This window comes from Oryctolagus cuniculus, chromosome 6 (genome assembly GCF_964237555.1).
Source record: "Oryctolagus cuniculus chromosome 6, mOryCun1.1, whole genome shotgun sequence".
NCBI lineage: Eukaryota > Metazoa > Chordata > Mammalia > Lagomorpha > Leporidae > Oryctolagus > Oryctolagus cuniculus.
The window spans coordinates 54,394,140-54,413,116 of record NC_091437.1 but is presented as its reverse complement, the minus strand read 5'-3'; the positions used below and the strand labels follow the sequence as shown (position 1 = coordinate 54,413,116).

Here is an 18,977-nt window from a genome sequence, read left to right as displayed (position 1 = left end):
GCACATGCGATCACAATGTATGATGTAATACTACTAAAGCAATTCAGTACAAACTGATAACATGAGTTGTTCAGGTCACAGGTACTGTCTTACATTTTAGGGGTTAGGTTGTCTTTGAATAGAATGAGAGCATTCAGAATGGTAACCCATGGAAGTGAAAGCTAAATTTATACTAAATTCTCCCCATTCACGACCCTACCTTTCCTTTCTCCCTACACAGAGAAGAGGGCTACTACGGATTTCAGTGAATCACTGGTCTGGCTAGCAACAACAGAGGATCAACAATGACCACAGATCAGTGAGTCAGACTAAGATTCAGCCACAACTGTGACAACTGTCAGAAGAATTTAAGTCAAGGGTGCAAAGACAGCTCTGGTGCAAGGCTCCACTTTGGTACTGCATCAAGATGTGTTTGGTGCCAATCAAATAACAGGAAATAATACTGTTGTTAATTTTGACTATATTAAGACATGTCCTTCCAGTGAATATAAGGATATGTCCATTAGGGATTTGTGAATGCTAATTTTTCCAGGGCTTTTCGAACCTCTGCAAACACATAGAAGGAAAAACAGTCCAATGAGGCTGGCTAGAAGATACAGGAAAAAAAACACCTACACTGAAGGTACGAGACAATAATTTCTAAGCCTTTGGGATCTATTTTTTCCCGTGCATTGTAATGCAGTCAAGTGTATGAGTGATGCCTTTTGTGTTTGATAATGTCAAGTGTGAATGTCATGGGCAGCCCCCCATCTCTGATGGTATTAAAATGGTGGGAAGATGAAAAGCTTGGGAAAATAAATGGAACAAATTAAATTAAAGTGGCTGGAGGACAAAGAAAGTCACTCCTCTATAGTTTGGTTCTGAGGTGATGCTGGTGACCCTGTCCACCGCAACATGCTGGTACAATCCGCGTTTCTGAGGGAAAGTGTGGCTCTTCACTTATTTAACTGCACTAATAATTATTTTCACTCCTACGCATTGTGAAGTCTATTGAATGCAAGAAAACATCTTACATGTTTACATACAAACTCCCATTATACAGTGAGAGGAGTCTCCACAGCAGAGCTTGTCAGTCAAATACACCAGGCATCAAGTAGTTCAAGGTAAGTTAGTCAAGGTTTATAGAAAGCAACTGAATACACAGGCATTTCAGGGAGGCAATTAATTCCAATAAATAAAGTATGTACCTTTTCTGAGAGCTGAACACCCTCGAAGATCATAAGAATCCATCCTAATCAATGTCAGGAAACAGAAGAAGAACAGAGCACTAATTGATTTTACCCAAACAGCCTGCAAGTATGCCATGCCTTCTAAACTACGAGTCTCAGTTCTGACGAACGGTGAAGGTTTTTCTTACAAAAACATGAAAACAAACGCATATCCTCAAAATCCCTGCCTAATGAGGCCATGACATCTACAGTGCATACAAGAAATTGCAATAATTATAGTAGGAAGGTATTCCGCATAGCTACTCTCCCTCCCCTCCACACTGTTTCTGAACCATATACCACCTATGTCTAGGCTAAGCCAGTAGATGGGTCACTGGCTTCCAGCCTCTAGTCCACAAGTTCGTACTGTTTTCTTAACAACATCTCGGCCAGGTCAAGCAATATTCTGCTAGTAGTGATAGTTCCTGAAGGCCACAATTTAATGGGACAACAGATGCCCCTATATAAAGTCTTTCAGAATCTTTTGGGCAAAGTATGTGGCAAAGTGTGGATCCCACTCTTCCACTCCTTCCCCACTGTCATACCAAGTCTCAACTCCTCCAGAAAGTGCCCATTCACATCTGTCCAGTGGCTATGAAATGCCTGGATTTGCCAGTCAAGGTCTTGCATCACACCAGCAACCATCATTCTGTGGGGCGCTGATTCCCACTGTAACCCCTGGACTTTTGTTTTTTTGTTTTTAATTTCCACCCCTAACTCTGAAGGTTACCCTCCTCAGGATTCCCGTAGTCTGCAGCAACACTTCCTCTCCGGCTGTCCAAAGGGAGAGTAGCATCCAGCATGTTTTGCCCATAAGGTCGATCTTTGGGTATAGCTTTTATTTTCTGTTTTCTTAAGACAATATGAAAAGACAAAGAATTCCACTCTTTGTTACAGGTACTATTTGACACATTTAACTTACAGTCTTTTGATATAGCCAGAGCGTGATAGCTACCATTAAAAAGAGAAGAAAGGGAGGAGGCATTTAGCGAACGGAATGAGATGCTTGCATCCCACATCAGAGTGCCTGGGTTTAAATCTGGCTTCAGATCCTGACTCCAGCTTTCACCAGTGCCGATTCTGGGAGACAGTGGGAGCTGCTCTAGTAACTGGGTTCCTGTTCCTGTTTGTGGAAGCCTGGATTGTACTCCTATTTCCATGCTCCAATTTCAACCCCAGTCCAACCTTGGCCATCATGTTCATCCAGGGCGTGAACCAGCAAATGAAGGATCTCTGTGTGCGTCTCAAAAAAATTTCAAAAATTAAAAATAGGAATAAGAAAAAAAAGCAAATAAATGAGAAATAGAATGCAAAATGTCCTGTCAAATTTTGAAGCTTTACTTCCATAAAAACAGAAAGAAAACAAACTACTATGCATCAAACTAAAAAAAAAATGTAACTGAATCGAAGCCAAAAACAAAATAAAACCCAATAAAACTGGAACATCCTCATCCCGGTGGACTTATAGTGCTAATTACAAAATACAAGTAACTGATACTCATGCCTTCTAAATATAAGTTTTTTCCTCTCAGAAAAGAGAAATGAATGGGTGTTAAATAAAAACATCCTATGGAGCATTTCACACCTCAGGAAAGAAAACTGACAAAGAAGGGCTTCCATGCAAAAAGAAAAAATTCACCAGCAAAGAGCAAGGTCTACTTAAGATAAGAAAAACCAGAACGCTCCCCAGCAGAGGCTGGGTGCTTGCCCTGTCTGTGAGTGCTTTCGTAATGCCCGAAAAAAAAAATACATACACTTCTCTTTCACAATTGAAACTGGATAATTGATCATTTCCAAAAATAAATACTCCCATAGATAGAGGTCACTGGTTGCTTGCAATTGCATCACTTCGTGTCTGGGCCCCAGAATCCTGGGCTCCTCTGGGACGTCTTTGTCATTTTATCAGAGTGATTACCAGCAGAGTAGTTCCAGTGTGGGTCCCCTCAGCTTCTAGCCCTTATGTTTGCTCTCTGCGTTCTTCTTTTCTCCATTAAGCCTCATGGCTTTTGCTTTGGAAATCTGGCACTTAATATCCAATGTTAATTACATTTCCTATTCAGAGGAAAATCCTATTGGGCTAATTTTTCAAAATCATATAATGAAAGAACTTCAGTGACAAACCATGTAGATTTTCGATTGTTTTTTACGGGTAGATCTATTAAGCACTTAATATTCAGTGGGAAAACAGACTCAGAGCAATGAAATTCTATTACTTTAGAGGTTGCATGCTTTTAATTTCTTAATATTTCATTACATGTTGGCAACTGGTGCATATTTTTATAATGCGTTTGATCATTACTCTTCTCAGGGTATTCTATTTCAGTTCTTCCTCTGACATCATATTTGCATGTTAAAGGGTTTTAGCATTCAGGGATGAAATGTTCTGAATAGTAATGTGCAGTTAACTTGATTTTTTAAAAACGGAAAACAGCAAACAGACATTATATATAGAGACTAAAGAGAACAATCTCATAATTTTAAAATCGAACTCAAATTTTAATAGCTTTCTATAGAACATCGTAAAAGGTAATGATTCAATATAATTCATTAATTAGCAAATTATGCAAAATGCTATCAGCAGAGTTTGGGGGAAAGGATATTTTTCTGCAGCTTTTATAAGTCTAAAGCATTTCTTTTTTTTTTCTGTAAAAAATGATCTTTCCTTTGCTCTCCAGCAACATCTACTGGAAAAGTCAGAAAAATGCTATTTATATGAATCAGATAGTTTGAGTAAGGATAGCTTTGATTACCACCTGCCTAAAAAGTGCGTGCTGAGCTGCCATCCAGTTTACAAAACGGAATTATTTCTGCTCACTTTAGTTCTATTTTGTTCTCTGGGAAGACAGTGGCTCAGTGATGGAAGGAGCCAGGCTACAACTCCAAAGTTCTCGTGACTTCACGCTGAAGAAGTCATTTCCATAAATACAAGCGAAAAAAAAAAACCACACACACACATAAGATATAACATATTCCTCCCGGCCCATCTTCTCATTGTGTGCCATTTACTTAAGACATAACCGTCATTACCAGTGGCAAGATCATCATCCACAATAGTTGGGTGTAGCTAGAGTCCAAGAGCCGATTTCATGGAAGAAAGTGATGTAGAGACACTGATTTTGAGAAAGGTTGTGAGTACGTCAAGATTTTGCTAAGTTTCTTAAGTTGAAAAAAGGCTACACGTGATGTGACTTTTAAAACTCCCTATGTTACCACCAACATGACGACATCAACCATTCTACAGCAGCTGCTGTTTCCCTTGTCCACACCTTTCTCTGCTCTTTCAAACAAGAAGAAAAAATAAGTTTCCTCACACCTGAATCAGAGGGCTTCCCAGGAAACTTCGGCTGGAGATTCTCACTGGGTAATGAAGTATGATCAGACTCACAGTCCATCTGATCTCCTGTTCCCAGTATTCAGCAGTTCCTAACGTCCCCAAACAACTGGATTCACGGGCTGCACCCACAGGATGCCATTAGACGGTCTGGCAAGCACGAGACATGCCAGCCTGAGGGACTGAGGAGTGAGCCCAGTTTGGAATCGAGAAGAAAATATAAAATCTTAACACCGATCAAATACACAAAATACCCTCCCAAACGTGGCTGCTCAACTCAACAATGCATCGTGCAGTTCTGTTCAGGACCAAACCTTCTGCAGGCATTCAAGTCACCTTTCTGTATCTCATTCTGGAGAAGCATTCTTTTAACAGCATTCTGCACTTTTAACATTCAGATTCTCCCATCCCCACAAAAATCATTTAAAAATGAATTGAAAGATTTTAGGTAATATCTCAGGTGAAAACCTAGCTATAACTTGGATTTTGGTTACCCTTAAATTAAAAAAAAAACTGGGCTAATGACAGGATTAGTATTATTTTTGCCTTCCCAAATCTTAGTTCATTCATGCCAGCAATAAATTTCAGCAGCAGAAGTAATGAATGCAAAACCAACAAAGACTGAAGGGAAAGACAAATAGTCAAAACTTTAAAACAACAGCAGCAGCAACAAAAAGCAAGGGCTGGCAGATTACAGAATATTGCATTGGGGGTTTGCTGAATGCTAAAATAGACGTGAGCATTCTAAGCTGCATCCCAAAGCTCTTGAAAGGAGAAATGCCATCAAATACAAGCCACGACGCCCATTCACGGCGCACAAAAGGGACATATTCCTAAAAGCTACTCCCAGTAGAAGTCCACACGTTTGCCCCACTGCGGGTCCAAATGCAAAGTTGCGACTTGAGACGGGTAATTAGCCCCCTCCATTATCGAGCCGCTTAAAATCCAGAAAGGTTTAACCAACAGCACTGCCACAGTTAACTCCTATTGCGAACTGTCATAATTCAGTCATCTTGGTTATCGACTGGACCCATTTCTAAAACACACCCGAACCTGATGTTTTAACTTCCTATTGCGTTTGGGACAACACTTATTCTCCATTTATGAAACAGCAACCTGAGACAGGTGAAAGAGATAGAAGAAGCACTTCACACACAGCAGCCAAGCCAAACATGACCCCAGCAGCCAGACTTCAATAAACTCTACCCTTGCTTAAACCACCGGTGAAAATTTCTTATAATGCATCAGAAGTTCAGCGAGAAGAAACATTTCAAATGCCAGCTGTCTCCCAGGGTTTAAGTCCCGGAGTTCAGAAGCAGTATCAATTGGATTAGTATTTTTTTTTTCTCCGTTAGCTGTTTAGAATTTCACGTAATGCAAAGTGCTCTTCGGATCAAAATCATCTTTCTCATCTCTCCCCTTAAATAAAACGGAAGAGAAATCATTCCGTATAAATGCGTTTACTATACAAATCTATTTTCAATTGAATTTGCTGCATGCTCTAATTCATCAAAATTAATACAGGTACTTTCTATGTTAAACAAAAGGAAGCCGACTGAAAAATCGGCTTCTGCTGCGGTTGCCTTCCTCAATTACAAAACGGTGAAAACAGAGATTTAACTAAGCCACTCGGTCAAACCCTCCGATCGGCGCTCTTACCTGCCTCAGCTGAAGGCTTCCTTCCCTTGTTAGCAGCGTGCAGCATCTCTCGCTCGCTCCAATCCTCACCACCGGTCTCAAATTACACTGCTAAGTCCACCCCCCCCCCTCGTTTTTTTCTTTTTTTTCTTTCCTTTTTTTTTTCCACCAAGAAAATGCTTATTGAAAGTGATTAGTTTTTGTTGTCCCTTTTAAGTCCCTCCTGCGGGAAGGAACTGGGGAGCAATGTGACGCCACCTTTTAATCTTTTGTAAGAGTGAAAAGGCAGAAAAGGAACGCTCGATCAAACTGAGCTGCACACATGACCAAAACTCGCAGGAGAGGCTGCTGCTGCCTGGCGAAAGCACCGCTAGGCTTGAGTGTAAGAACAGAGAAGAGAGGAGAGTCAATGGAATGTGACAACGTATGTGCATCAAAGGCAGGAGCAGAGACAGAACAATGAACAAGGGAAAGGCAGCGAGGAGAGAGGGAGAGATGGAGAGAGAGAGGGAGAGAGGGAGGAGAAGGAGAGAGGAAGAGACGGGGAGGAGAGGGAGAGAGGGAGACAGAGAAGGGAGAGAGAGAGGACAGAGGAAAGATAGAGCAGTTTCAGGCAAAGGATTCTCAGAATACAGCCACAGAGCAGAGTCTGGCAGCTTCTGTTTTTCTCTCAGCGAGCATGATACACTGCCTCTCTCATTTAGAAACACATTCGTGTTTCTTGCAGGTTTGAAAACTGAGATAATCGCAACGTGTCTCCGGTTTTGTCTGATTGGCATTTAACTGTGCGGTGTACCTGTGATTTTTTAGGATGCATTTATGTGCAATTTATTTCGCATATTTATTTATGTAGGCAAAAATGAAAGCTGCTAATTTCTACGGCAATTTGCAATGTAGTTTTACTGGCAGATGGAACTCTACTTATCATAACTGCTGACAAACTGCCACGGGTAAACAAAAGAAGAAACAAATGCTTCGTCTTGATAATTGTCTCAAAAAAAAAAAAAAAACCCACACCAAAACATTAGCACTTGCAGCAAAACCTATGTTTCGGAGTTCAAGTTGAAAAGGTATTTTTCAATATTAGTTTTATCAGTAAAGACAAAATAAAAGGGAAGACATGAGGTTTGAAGGAAGGTGTTGGGTAAAAAAGCTAATGGGAAAGTGGAAACCTGGATTCTTTCTGGCTTCCCTCTCAATGTGACTACAAGATTGCTTTCTTGAGTCCTGGAGCCGAGTTTTTGAGTCACGATTCCTACAGCCTTCTACTGCATCTTTCTGCTTTTTCATACCACCATAAAGTAGGCTCCATTTTTAAAATGAAGTCAAAAAGAAATGATTTCCCAATTCAAAAGGTTTTAAAAGGTGTCTCACCAACTTTGTTCCATCTCTACTCATCTCCTGCCACTTGGGGGCTGGGATTACACAGTTAAATTCCCCAGGTAACTTCTTTTATAAGGATGCAAATTGCCGATTCCAAGGTCAAGTATTTGGTGTAAGTTATTGGTAAAAATAACTGCGTGCTTTCCATGGTAACCTGAACTAGCCCAGTAATAAGCCAGCAGGAAGAGAAGACACCAAAGCTTTTGACTATCTCTTTGAAATGAACGAATGCCAATATTAGAAGATAAATTCCACACTTACCATTTTGGAAAAAGTACAAAAAACGTCAACCAAGCAACAAGCCAAAACACTTGACCGTTTCAACTACAAGAGATCTATGGATGCTTGGCTTCTTATGTTTTGGGTTTCCTGTGTAAGCCACTAGATGTACAATGAGATTTGGTCTAAGAATAACACACCCTCTCCTGCCATGGCCACAATGCTGTATCCAAAGAGGGATTGCTTAATCTCGTTAAACTCCAAGTGTCAGACTTTTCATCGTTTGCCAATAGAAGGATTTGGTTTGTTGTTGTTGTTGTTTTCTTGGACACAAAGAAGTAACCCCCTACCACCACCACTACCAATATACCCATGAAGAAATTTTGCTTGTCATTAAGGCAGAGCAGAGAATGGAGAACACACAGGGGCTGAACAGAAGGCAGCTGGCCAGAGAACAGAGAGTGCTCAGATGTAGACGGGAAAGGAAGCTGCAAGGCCTGATGAGCTACGAGAGAAGTCCTGCCTATTAAATCTAGAATTCTCTGTAGACATTTCACACAGTGTATTGGAAGCAGCCTCTTTTAAATGACATTATTGATACAGGTTCTATAGTTAAAATTAACTTTATACAAGGGAATAAGTGGATTGAGAATTTTCTGCCAATAAAAATAAAGACCCACTTACAAGCATGCAACTATTTCCATGCCATAAAAGCAGGGGAGGAGGCCTGGGGCTTATTGAACAAGATCAGCAAAACAGAGTCCATGAAAGAAAAAGAAATCAAGGCCGGACAGAAAGGGAGATTTTTTTTCCACAAAAAAGCTGTAAATGGCTATCAGTGTTTTCACTTATTCTTCACTTTCTTAGTGAGGAGGTCGGTAGCCTAAATGGATAATATTTTTAGTTCGATATATATGATTTATTCTTAAGATAGCTTGATTGAAGGGGATATTTCCTTATACTTTTGTGTCAAAAGTGGTTCAAACCAAGTTAATATGACCTGACTTTCAAATGACTGACTTCTCTGTTGAAGAGCCTTATGTTCATATGCTTATATTCTGGGCTAGCAGGTGCTTGATATTTGGAATCAGGTTGCCTAGGACTGAATCTCTGCTCTCATCTGATTGCTGTGTGACCTTGACCACATTATTTTGCCTCTCTATAGCTGATTTCTCAGAATGGGCATAATACTACTTGCTCAGTTGGCTGGCATGAGAAATAAATGATGTGTGTGCCGTTGTGAGTTCTGTTCCCAGCACAATGCAAGTTCTTTATGAAAGCTAACCCCTATTATTACAAAATCCACTCAACAGCTTCTTTAAAAATAGTTAAATAAGTAACATAGACAATATTTCATCATCTCAACGTGCATGACTCACAAAACTTTCCACTTTGACCTTCCTGAGAAGCTCCAGTCATTCCTATTGCCCTCTGGGTCTTCCACTGGGTGACAAGCTTAAATCTCAAGTTCATGACCACACCCATGCACCAGGCCTCAAAGCAAGGTCTTCCTCTAGATTCCCTTGCCAGTGTCAAATGTAAAAATCTCTGAATCATTCTTTGGCTTATCTCTTTCCTTTCTTCCTAATAATTCAACTAACCTTATCTCTTCAAGTTAACATTTCCAGACCCCAGACACCTCTTGATCGGTGAATTTTGCCTGGACTACTCTGACAAGCCTTTTAATACAGCACTTCTCCACGTGTTTCATTGCTGAAACACAAGGGGAGTGAAATGTAGCAGCCACGCCTGGGAACACTGCTAGGGTCCCGCCGTTAGAGCACCAGATCACCACCCTTCAGTCTTTGCTCTGCTCTAAAGAAAGCACTTGGAATCTGAGTGAAGGAGAATGACATTGTTCCAGGAATGACCTTGAATCTGCTCTAATGTATAAAGCAGCTAATTTGTGGCAAACCAATCCTTTACTATTAGCGCTTTGTTAGTTGTGACACTTATCCCAGCTGTCATGACAGACACACAACTGAAAACAACCATTTTAAGAAGTTTTCTTCTCCAATTCATTCTTCACAAGTCAGAATAACCTTCTTAAAATGCCACTCTAAATGCCATCCATTCCCAATAGTTATTGATTGCTCAATTGAAAGTCAGTTTTTTTCATTATCTTATGTATTGGCTTAAAAATCATCAAAGGCTCACAGTTCCTTAGAGAATCAAGAGGAGATTTCTCTGCCTCACATTCAGTCACCTCTGAGGTTTGACAGCCACCTGTCCATGAAAACACCCGCGCCCTCATTCCTGCCCAAGTGCTTACTGCTCTGCAGCCTGATCCATATGCATGCCCTCCAGAGCCTCCCGTGCCTTCCTTGTTCTCGTTACAACAACCTCTTCTCCTTCATCACAACCTATTTAATTCCAATCTCCTCATCTAAGACCAGAGCCAGTTACATGTCCTCCACAAAGGAAGGCATCCTTGACCTCTGGTTTACAGCAATGAAATCATTTTATTCACAGTAGGTATCCAAGTACACCAGGAGATGCAGTGTGTCATATCTTGGCTTTGGGTTGGTCCTAAGTCCAAGTCCTGACTCCGAAGTCTGCTTCCTAATTGCAAAAGACTGGTCAAATCCCTCTCCTCTATAAACCTTATTCTCCTCCTCTAAAAAAATATTCTGAGTCCTCCATTAGCTAATACATGTTGCCCATTAGCACAAACCTTATTAAACAGCTAGTGCCTACAAGATAAAAAAAATTCAGTAATAATACAGTGCTTCTTAAATGAAAGAGACTTATTATTACTTCTAATTTCTATACCTCAGAACAATCCACCCAATAGCTGCTATTGGAACCATTCTGCAGAAGATGAAACTGAGGTTTATAAAACCAACCTACTCAATGTGGCACAAGGAAGAAATGGCAAAGCTAGGGTGTAAACCCTTACTTTTCTACTGTTTCATTGTTGTCATGCATACCAACTATTTATAACTTAGCTCATCCTATGTTGGTTTGCTATGATTTGTGTTTTGAGGGGTGTGCCCCACTTTCCAACTGTACTATTAAATGAATGAGAGCAACATTAACGTGTCCAGATCTCTACTTATTCAGGACCTTCCACACGTATTTAACAAAGAATCTTTGCTTACTCCGTAGATGTTTGTTGACTGCTTCATCATCTGTGCTCTTGGGGATGAAAATTTTTCATCACATTGAAATTCAGTGACACTGTTTTTTGAGGAAGTGATTTCATCATCCTTTCTATGAAAGCCATCATAATTATACAAAATAATATAAAAGACAAACATTACATATGAATGAGCCATGCAGATAGAAATGAATGAAGGTCCCTATGTGGAAAAAAAAAAGTATAGGAAAGTGACACTCATCAATTTGGTTCCTCATACTTGGCATTTATATTCTGCTTGAAGATGAGCCCTTTGGCTGACCATTCAATGTATAGGAAGGGGAGGTTATGATCTCAAAGTAACATACTGAAGGTTACACAGAAAGGCAGAAATAATACTCCAACACCCACAGTGTTCAGTCACCTTTCATTCTTGCTTGTCACATAAATATAATAATTATGTTTTCATTTATTTTTTCCTTAGTGTAGTGTATATAATGCTTAAACAATTTGGAACAATGGAAAAAAATGCAGTCAACCGATTTCCTGTGTTTCTATGTACAGAGTCATGATTTTCAACAAGTTGAAGAAATGCTTTCATTTGAAATACATATGACTGCACTCCAAAAATTCATGAAAAATTGAAATGAAAGATGTTCATTTTTGTGAACAAAAATTTTTAAAATATCCATGCTGCTGTCTCATAATGTATATTTTTCACAAACTTTTTGAAGACCCTGTTCATACCAGGGTCTCTGCCCATCTGTGCGCAAGTGTAAAGCAACAGAACTAAGGAGAAAAACACACCAGAGGATAATTACTGATATCAAGTTAGCACTGTTTTGTACCTGTCTTGCAATATTCCTATAAACTTCATGAAGTCAGGATATTTTTGTTGTGGTTTGCTGCTGGCTCAGACCAGCACTTAACATACGATGAGTACTTAATATTTATGTGTGTGATAAGTGAATGTGAATAATGAATGGAGTTCTTACCCCCAAAATTTTGTCTAAATTTGTCTATTTCTAATGAGCTTTCAAAATTCCCATGTTTGCATGTATCCAAACAGAAGTCTCACTCTGACACAATCAGATGTTCTCTTTTGTGCAGAATTTGTTTTGTTAAATATTTGTACACCACCCTTCATTCAATATAAAAACTCTCTTCTCCTTAATGATCCTTTCTAGATTACATTTGCTGATGGTAAATGCTTTTTCTCAAATTTCACAGCACCCATTGCCAGGAATATTTATTATACATACTTTTCCAGTTAATCTTGTCTTACCTTTGGATATCTCTTACGGGATGGTCAACTGTTATCCTCCTACTATTAGCAGGTCATTTTTACTGGATTCATTTCTTATTTCATCAGAGAGATTTCAAGTGTCGTGAATGTTGCAAAAGCCAAGTGTCTTTATTTTGGCATAAAATGTGTTGCTAATCCTTTGAGTACTACCCTGTACCTAGAATGTGCTTATAAAAACATGCTATTTGACATCTGTACTAAAATTACTGATGAGTATACAATTCTATCATCCAGAAATTATGTGAAAGAACTTCTAACACATTCCTTGGCCTTTAGTAAACTGTTGTTAGAACACAGCCATGAGAGTGGAACAGGTACTTAGGTTTTTTGTAGCCTTTTCACCCAAAAGTATGAAAGTCTATTCACTTATTTACTTCAGTGTATGTATGCACACTCATCTTTTGAGTTTACGAGTGAGTGTTCAGGTCAATGTCAAAATTAGCTCATATCAAGAAGAAGCTCATGGTAGCAAGAATTAGCAACTTCTCTCTAGAAGAACAGAATTTCCCCCCAATCATTTATATGCTAGTTGGCAAATAGGCTATGTTGACCCATTGCGGACTAGTCCTTAGGTAGAGGATTTCTCAGTTCCACAGGGTCTCCACTATGGGGTGATTCCAACCCGACACATACTTACCTCTTCTGAGAGGTCTGTTTGCCCTTTGGATAAAACAATGTAGAAGTAACCTCAGATTAATAAGCCTTTCTCCTTGGACAAAAGGAGCTTTCTTAGGAAACATGTTTCACCCTCCTGGTCCTCCTGTCTGAAGTCACGAGAGAACCCTGCTATCAGAATTGTCTATAAATAACCACTTAAAAAATCTCTGAAATAAAAAAAAAAGAGCATGACCTTTAAAGTTTCATAAAAACCCTTAATGTTTCCTTGTTATTTGTATAGATGAGATAATTCAGGTCCATTTTTCATATCCATTTCTAAATTTGTAATGAGTATGTAATATGATTAAAGGTTTGTGATATAAATAGTTTTCAGAAATTACTTTATTGAATATTATAATTATATCAGATCTTATTTAGCCAATTAGAACAAATTATTTTGCTTATAAAATTGCTAACATTAATTACCATGTTCTGGCACTTTGGTTTTTGTCTGCTGAACAGAACTCAGTCTGGTTTGTTTTCCATTTCTGTTTTTGCATGGTGATTTGAATAACCCCTTAAGTGAAAACCAAAGTAGCTAGCAGCCAGCTAATCATAAAGTAAAAATGGAAAGCAAATCAAGAGAGAACCTCAAATCTCTGCTTCCCATGGTGGACCAAATAGAGTTGGCCTCAATGAAACTCTAAGTAAGAATTTACGTTCCTCTCCATTGATTTGAACACAGGCTTTGGTGGACTATTTGGTTCTTGTTACTGATGTTTTTCAATACGGAACATTTGAAAGCATCCAACCAGAAGTTGCACAATGATCACAGCCTTGAATGTATTCATCAGAAAAACACATTCACTGCTACAGGTTTTATTTTTACGGTAACCAATGTGCTGCACTGTTGGCCAGGTTCTTCAATACTCTTACCCATGACAATCACAAAAGCAATTCACAACCTGACTTATCAGATAGTTCTGTTTTACAATAATCTGGTTGCTATTTGTAAAATCCAGGATAAAACAGTGCAATTTCTGATGCTGAATATCTGAAAAGCTCTGGAAGCTGCTACGAAGAGATAGGCACTAAAATATGTAATGCGATGGAATTACAACAAACAGACATTCTGGAGGGTGCACACTCTAGTGCATCCCAGAGTGTGTGATATTTAATGGTGCTACTTTCAAGATTTGCAAATAAATTCGGCATTTAAACTGCCCACTTCCACTCCCCATTTTTCTTAGCTCCAAATTTAACTCTTTCATTAAGAAAAAAAGTAGAATGCTCTCAAAAAGAAAGATCAGTCAAAGCATTGAGTAACTGTTTCCAGAAAAGAATGGAAGTGGAGATCTCAATTAAATAGTTTTTTTCATGACCTGATTCCTAAATCTCTTGGACTCTGAAAGCAACACCTTTCGGATGAGAATTTAACTAACACGAAAAAGTGGTGATTTTAACACCTGACAAATCCCCTATAATAAGGGGCTTAAACAACAACAAACACACCACTTTTCCAGTGATTAGGCTGTGCAGATGTCGAAGAATAGGGCGATGCACTCCTTAGAAAGAGCATAGACTCCAGTTAAATCTGTTTGGATGTTTGCATGACCCTGTATTTATGTGAGAGAGAAGAGGGACCAACAAACACCACTGAGAGGCAGTAGAGTGCAATAGAGAAAATTATTTTTCATTCCCAGGTCTCCCACCATCTCACTATATGATATTGGCCAAACCGAACCACTTAACCACTACCTGCCTCAACTTCTGCATCCACTCAGTCGAACTACCCTTTCCTGCATACTTGAAAAAAATCAGAGGCTCCTTTCCTCCCTTTGTGCAGTTAGATTCCACTAAAGCTAAATCTACTCCAGGGAAATAAGGAATTGTATGCTGAAAGCAGACTACTTTTCTGGAGGTTGCTGGGGCATCAATTAATAGAGTGATGTAATAGACCACTCAATAATCCTGCATTGGCTGGAAGAATTAATGCAGCTCACCTCTGTTGCTTTGAGTGCAATTCCATGTATTCAAAGGATGCTCAATAAATATTAGCTGATGATGATATTGACAGAGTGCAGTGTACAGTCACAGCACTAAGTGAATTACTAAGTTTACAACTGGTAAGAAAACTCATCAAATAATTATTGGCAATAAAAGAAACCTATCCTTGACCTCATTTCCTTTATTATGATATCATCTCATGCATAATAAGAACATCACCAATCTCTGGAAGTGCAGCAGCCTTGTCCTCATGACTTGGGAGAAGAATAAAGTTAACCTTCAAAATACATTGAGAATCTGGGCACTTGTTACAATTTCCATTGTCATCACTGTGCTGTAATCCATCATCATTTATTTTCTGGATTACTACAGAGCCTCCCCATTGTTCTTCATGATGTCCACTTTTGGCCCCTTTGGCAGACTGTTAAGCTAAGGTCTCCAAATGTACCTGACCTGCACACATTCATTTTTTCTTTTTATAGTAGTCTCCCATGTTGACACTGGGACTGGTTTAATGTCTTGCTTTGGCAATGGGGCATAAGCAAACATGATACAAGCAAAGGCAGGGCAAGCTCCCAAGCAAGCTCTACTGCAAGGGGGCCACAGCTATCACAGAAAGTCTTGCCTTCTAGAAAATGAAAAACCATATGGAGGGAGAGTTTTTATGGAGTCCGGTCTCCATGTGACTCAGTTACTAGATGTAACTGTGTGAGTACCAGAAAGCCCCGTGAAGGAACTGCCCAGTGAACACATCGAAATCTGAGAAATAATCAATGACCTTTGTTCCAGGTCACCACATTTTGGTATAGTTTGTTATCTAACAGCAGACAATAAACATAGTTCTTTCTGATTCTCAATCCTGCAAACAGAATGATTCTTTTCTAATATCAACTGGATAATCTCAGTTCTCTGTGTAAAGCCATTCAAACATCCCTCATCAAAAAGGTGTAAAAATTGCATCACCCCCTTCTTCCAAATCCTGCATCCATTCTATTCTTTGTCCACTACACATAGCTCTTCTACATCATTACTATATAGTTTACTTATTTTGGTAACTGTTTGATTCCATTTATCAGAATGTAAGATCCAAGAGGGTGGAACATTGTCTTTCTGGTACATTGTTAGATGCCCATACCTCACACCATGACTGGCACATAGGATAGACAGTATTTGCTCAGTTACAGAATGGATCTCAGAGTTGAGCAAGCCAGTGCTCCTGTTTAGGTTCTACAATAAATGGTAAAGCTGAGAGTGACCAAAGTCTGGAAGGGCACACAAGTGGGTGCAACTGATGATCTTTAATGAGAACTCTCTTGACAGACACAGAGCAGCCTTATGGTCATGGAAGAGATCAAGAAAGTCCTTTGGGAAGTATTTGGTGGGAGATGGTGGGAGTGTCTCTGCAGCAGGTGGTAAGAACTACAATTGATAGCAAACAGAGGTGACCCTGTACCACATCACCCACCCAGGAAAGGCAAAGGCGATATGCAGAGGAGGCAAAGGAGATTCTCCAAGCTTGCATGAAGCTAAAAAGCCAGTCATACAAGCAGCACAAGAAGAGTCACACCACCAAAGGGTAAATCTCATCTTTTTCTTTGGAAGACAAAGTTTGCGATGAGCCTGTACATTTTGCAGGAAAATCCTAGCAATAAATTTATTTGAGGCTTTGCTCACGCTGCTCACAGGGTTGAGAACACAAATGGAGCCAGCCCTGTTACAGCACCCAGGCACATGCCCAAGGACATGATGCACTGGCATTTGTGCTCCATGAGCATTTATATTACTAGGCTTACCACCATTTTCTTAAACAGCAAGCACCTGATTTGATCACAAAGTTGGCCAAGCATCAGCCACAAGCTTCCATTCCAATATCTCACTTTGTGAGCTCTTCACAGGAGAAAAAAGCCCATCTCACCAAGGCACAGCCTGGGCCGCCAGTGCAGCCTCCAGCTTGCAGCACAGGTGTGCGGCCAATAATTCACCTTAGTTAGCTGGGAACAGACGTGACCTGTGATGACTTAACTTCACCTTACTGACTCAATCTTGGTGCAAATCTCTTCTAAAACCATCCATTTTCCTCCTGGCCCACACCTCATTTTCCCTGTTGCTCTGCAATTATTTATTATCTGGCTCCGTAATTGCATTGTTTATAGCAGCCATGCAAACTCTATTGTTAGGGGGAAAAATGCCTCTTTGCCCAAGTAGATTCTTTGGTGCAGGGAATAAAGGATGTTGGTCTCTTAGAGCTCTTAATATACAGCTCTCTCTCTGTTCAATTTTCCTAAAAATGAAAATTGCCAAAAAGCAAAGTATGCAGGAGATGTATGGTCAGATGCTATTGCAGCCTCGCCTTCTCACTGATGGATAGTGCCCCCTCAATGACTGGGAGCACTCGCTAACTCACTGCCATGCTTCCTGCGTTCAGAGAAGCTGGCACGAGGCAGCCCTGCCCAGCAGCAAATCCCTCCCCCCTCTCCACCACTTTTAACTGCTTCAGTTAGTCATTCTTGGCCTTTTCTGCAACCAAAACACCACCAGGCACAGCAATTATCCCAGCCCAGCAGATGACACTGAAAGGTGGTGCTGGGACTTTGTCTCAAATTGTGTGTGTGTTTTTTAAAATGATTCTATTATACCTATTTCATCATTTTGACCCCACTTAACATAAAATATTTACTTCACGATTTATGGTGGGGGAATGCCACCAAAATTTTTTTTCTTTGATTTCATTACAAAAGAAGCAAATGTGGTTTCACTTATGAAAAAAAATATGTTATTCTTAACAATGAGGTGTAAACTGGTGTCTGCTTCATCTGTTCATCGTGGGACTAAAGCCTAACACGCATCTCTCCTGCTTCATTTCTGCACCAGTACCTGGGAAATTAAAATCTTCCATGGAGTTCTTGTAGCATCTCTGATTTCTTAAGAAAAAATGAGATAGGAGTTTCCTGCTGCATCCTTTATGAGCTGTAGAGGCATTTATTTTGCTTCATTTTTCATATCTGTGAATTGTGGGAGACAGCTACATTGTCTGACCTCAGCCATGTGCAGCAGAAGTCCAGCTTTCTCTGGCCTCTCCTCTCTCCCCCCACAGTTGTGGCCTCCTGCATATCCCGAAATGGAGAGGAATTAATAGGGGAACCAGAGTATTATTTATGCATTGACCTTGGGCTCCTGGGGGAATTACAGGCGCTATTCTTTCACTTATGATGTTTTACATTTCAAAGAGCCTAGCTCGCTTTGATATTAAAGAATGAAATGTGCAATGTAATTGTTATTGTTTTATGACCTTTAATAGGTTAATCAGGCTGCATCAGATTTTCCAGTGTGCCGTTCTTTTCCAAAGGAAATGATTTGCCTCATTGTAGATGAATTCTGAAAAAGGGGCTCTACATTAATATTGCAGAGGAAAAAAATCCTCAAGTACCTAGATTCTCAAAAAAATGGTTATTAAATATGCTTACCTTTGTTCCCTGTGGGCATCAGAGGGTTTGTCAACATTGGTGTTTTTGACCTTTTAGGCTGGATCATGCTTTGTTGGGGAGGAGGCAGTCTGGTGTATCATGGGCTATTTGGGAATCCCTGGACTCCCCCCACTAAATGCCCAAAGCCCTCCTCACCTTATTTATGACAAATGTCAAGTGTTTCCTGGGAGCAAAAACTAACTCTGGTTGAAAACCACAAAGTTAATAGAAACAACTTGGAAGGGGTCACTTTTTGGGATCGTGATATGTATAGAAACCTACTGGCTTAAATGATAATTAATATCATAGTAGAAACATTTATCGAGACCTTACAATGAACTAATTAGCACTATGCTAATAGCTTCATTGATGTGATCTCCTTTGTGCCTTAAAACAGACTCATGTGATAGCATTATCTGCTTTTTAACAGTTAAGGAAACAGAAGAGTTAACTAACTTGCTCAAATCTGCCCAGCTGGAATGTGGAAGAGTTAAAATGGCTAAATCCAGAGTTCAACCAAATGAGCCATTCTTTTCTGGCTCACCTACTTTGCGTGTGGTAATAATCTGAGTATACAAACTGAACTCAGGAGTTGGTCAGGCACCACTATGTTTAGGAAATGCATGCTAAATGGATATAAAAAAAGATAATGCTTGCCCTCCGAAATGCAGGAAAAACAAAAGATATAATACAGAAATAAATAAAAAAGAAAACCATGTAAGAGCCACAAAAGACAGAGTTTTCT

At 39.7% G+C, this 18,977-nt stretch overlaps 1 protein-coding gene across 13 annotated transcripts in view; it reads right to left on the bottom strand.

The window, feature by feature from the left end:
• TENM2 (teneurin transmembrane protein 2) overlaps positions 1 to 18,977 on the bottom strand; it is a 1,294,348-nt gene that overhangs the window by 685,081 nt on the left and 590,290 nt on the right. The window contains exon 1 of one of the 13 annotated variants that reach the window (XM_051844435.2): positions 6,199 to 13,156. The exons of the other annotated variants lie outside the window; for them this stretch is intronic. Within the exon in view, the coding sequence (XP_051700395.1) occupies positions 6,199 to 6,244 (46 nt within the window). The 5' untranslated portion in view covers positions 6,245 to 13,156. Of the gene's footprint in view, positions 1 to 6,198; positions 13,157 to 18,977 lie in introns of those variants that run through there. 13 annotated transcript variants of the gene reach the window in all.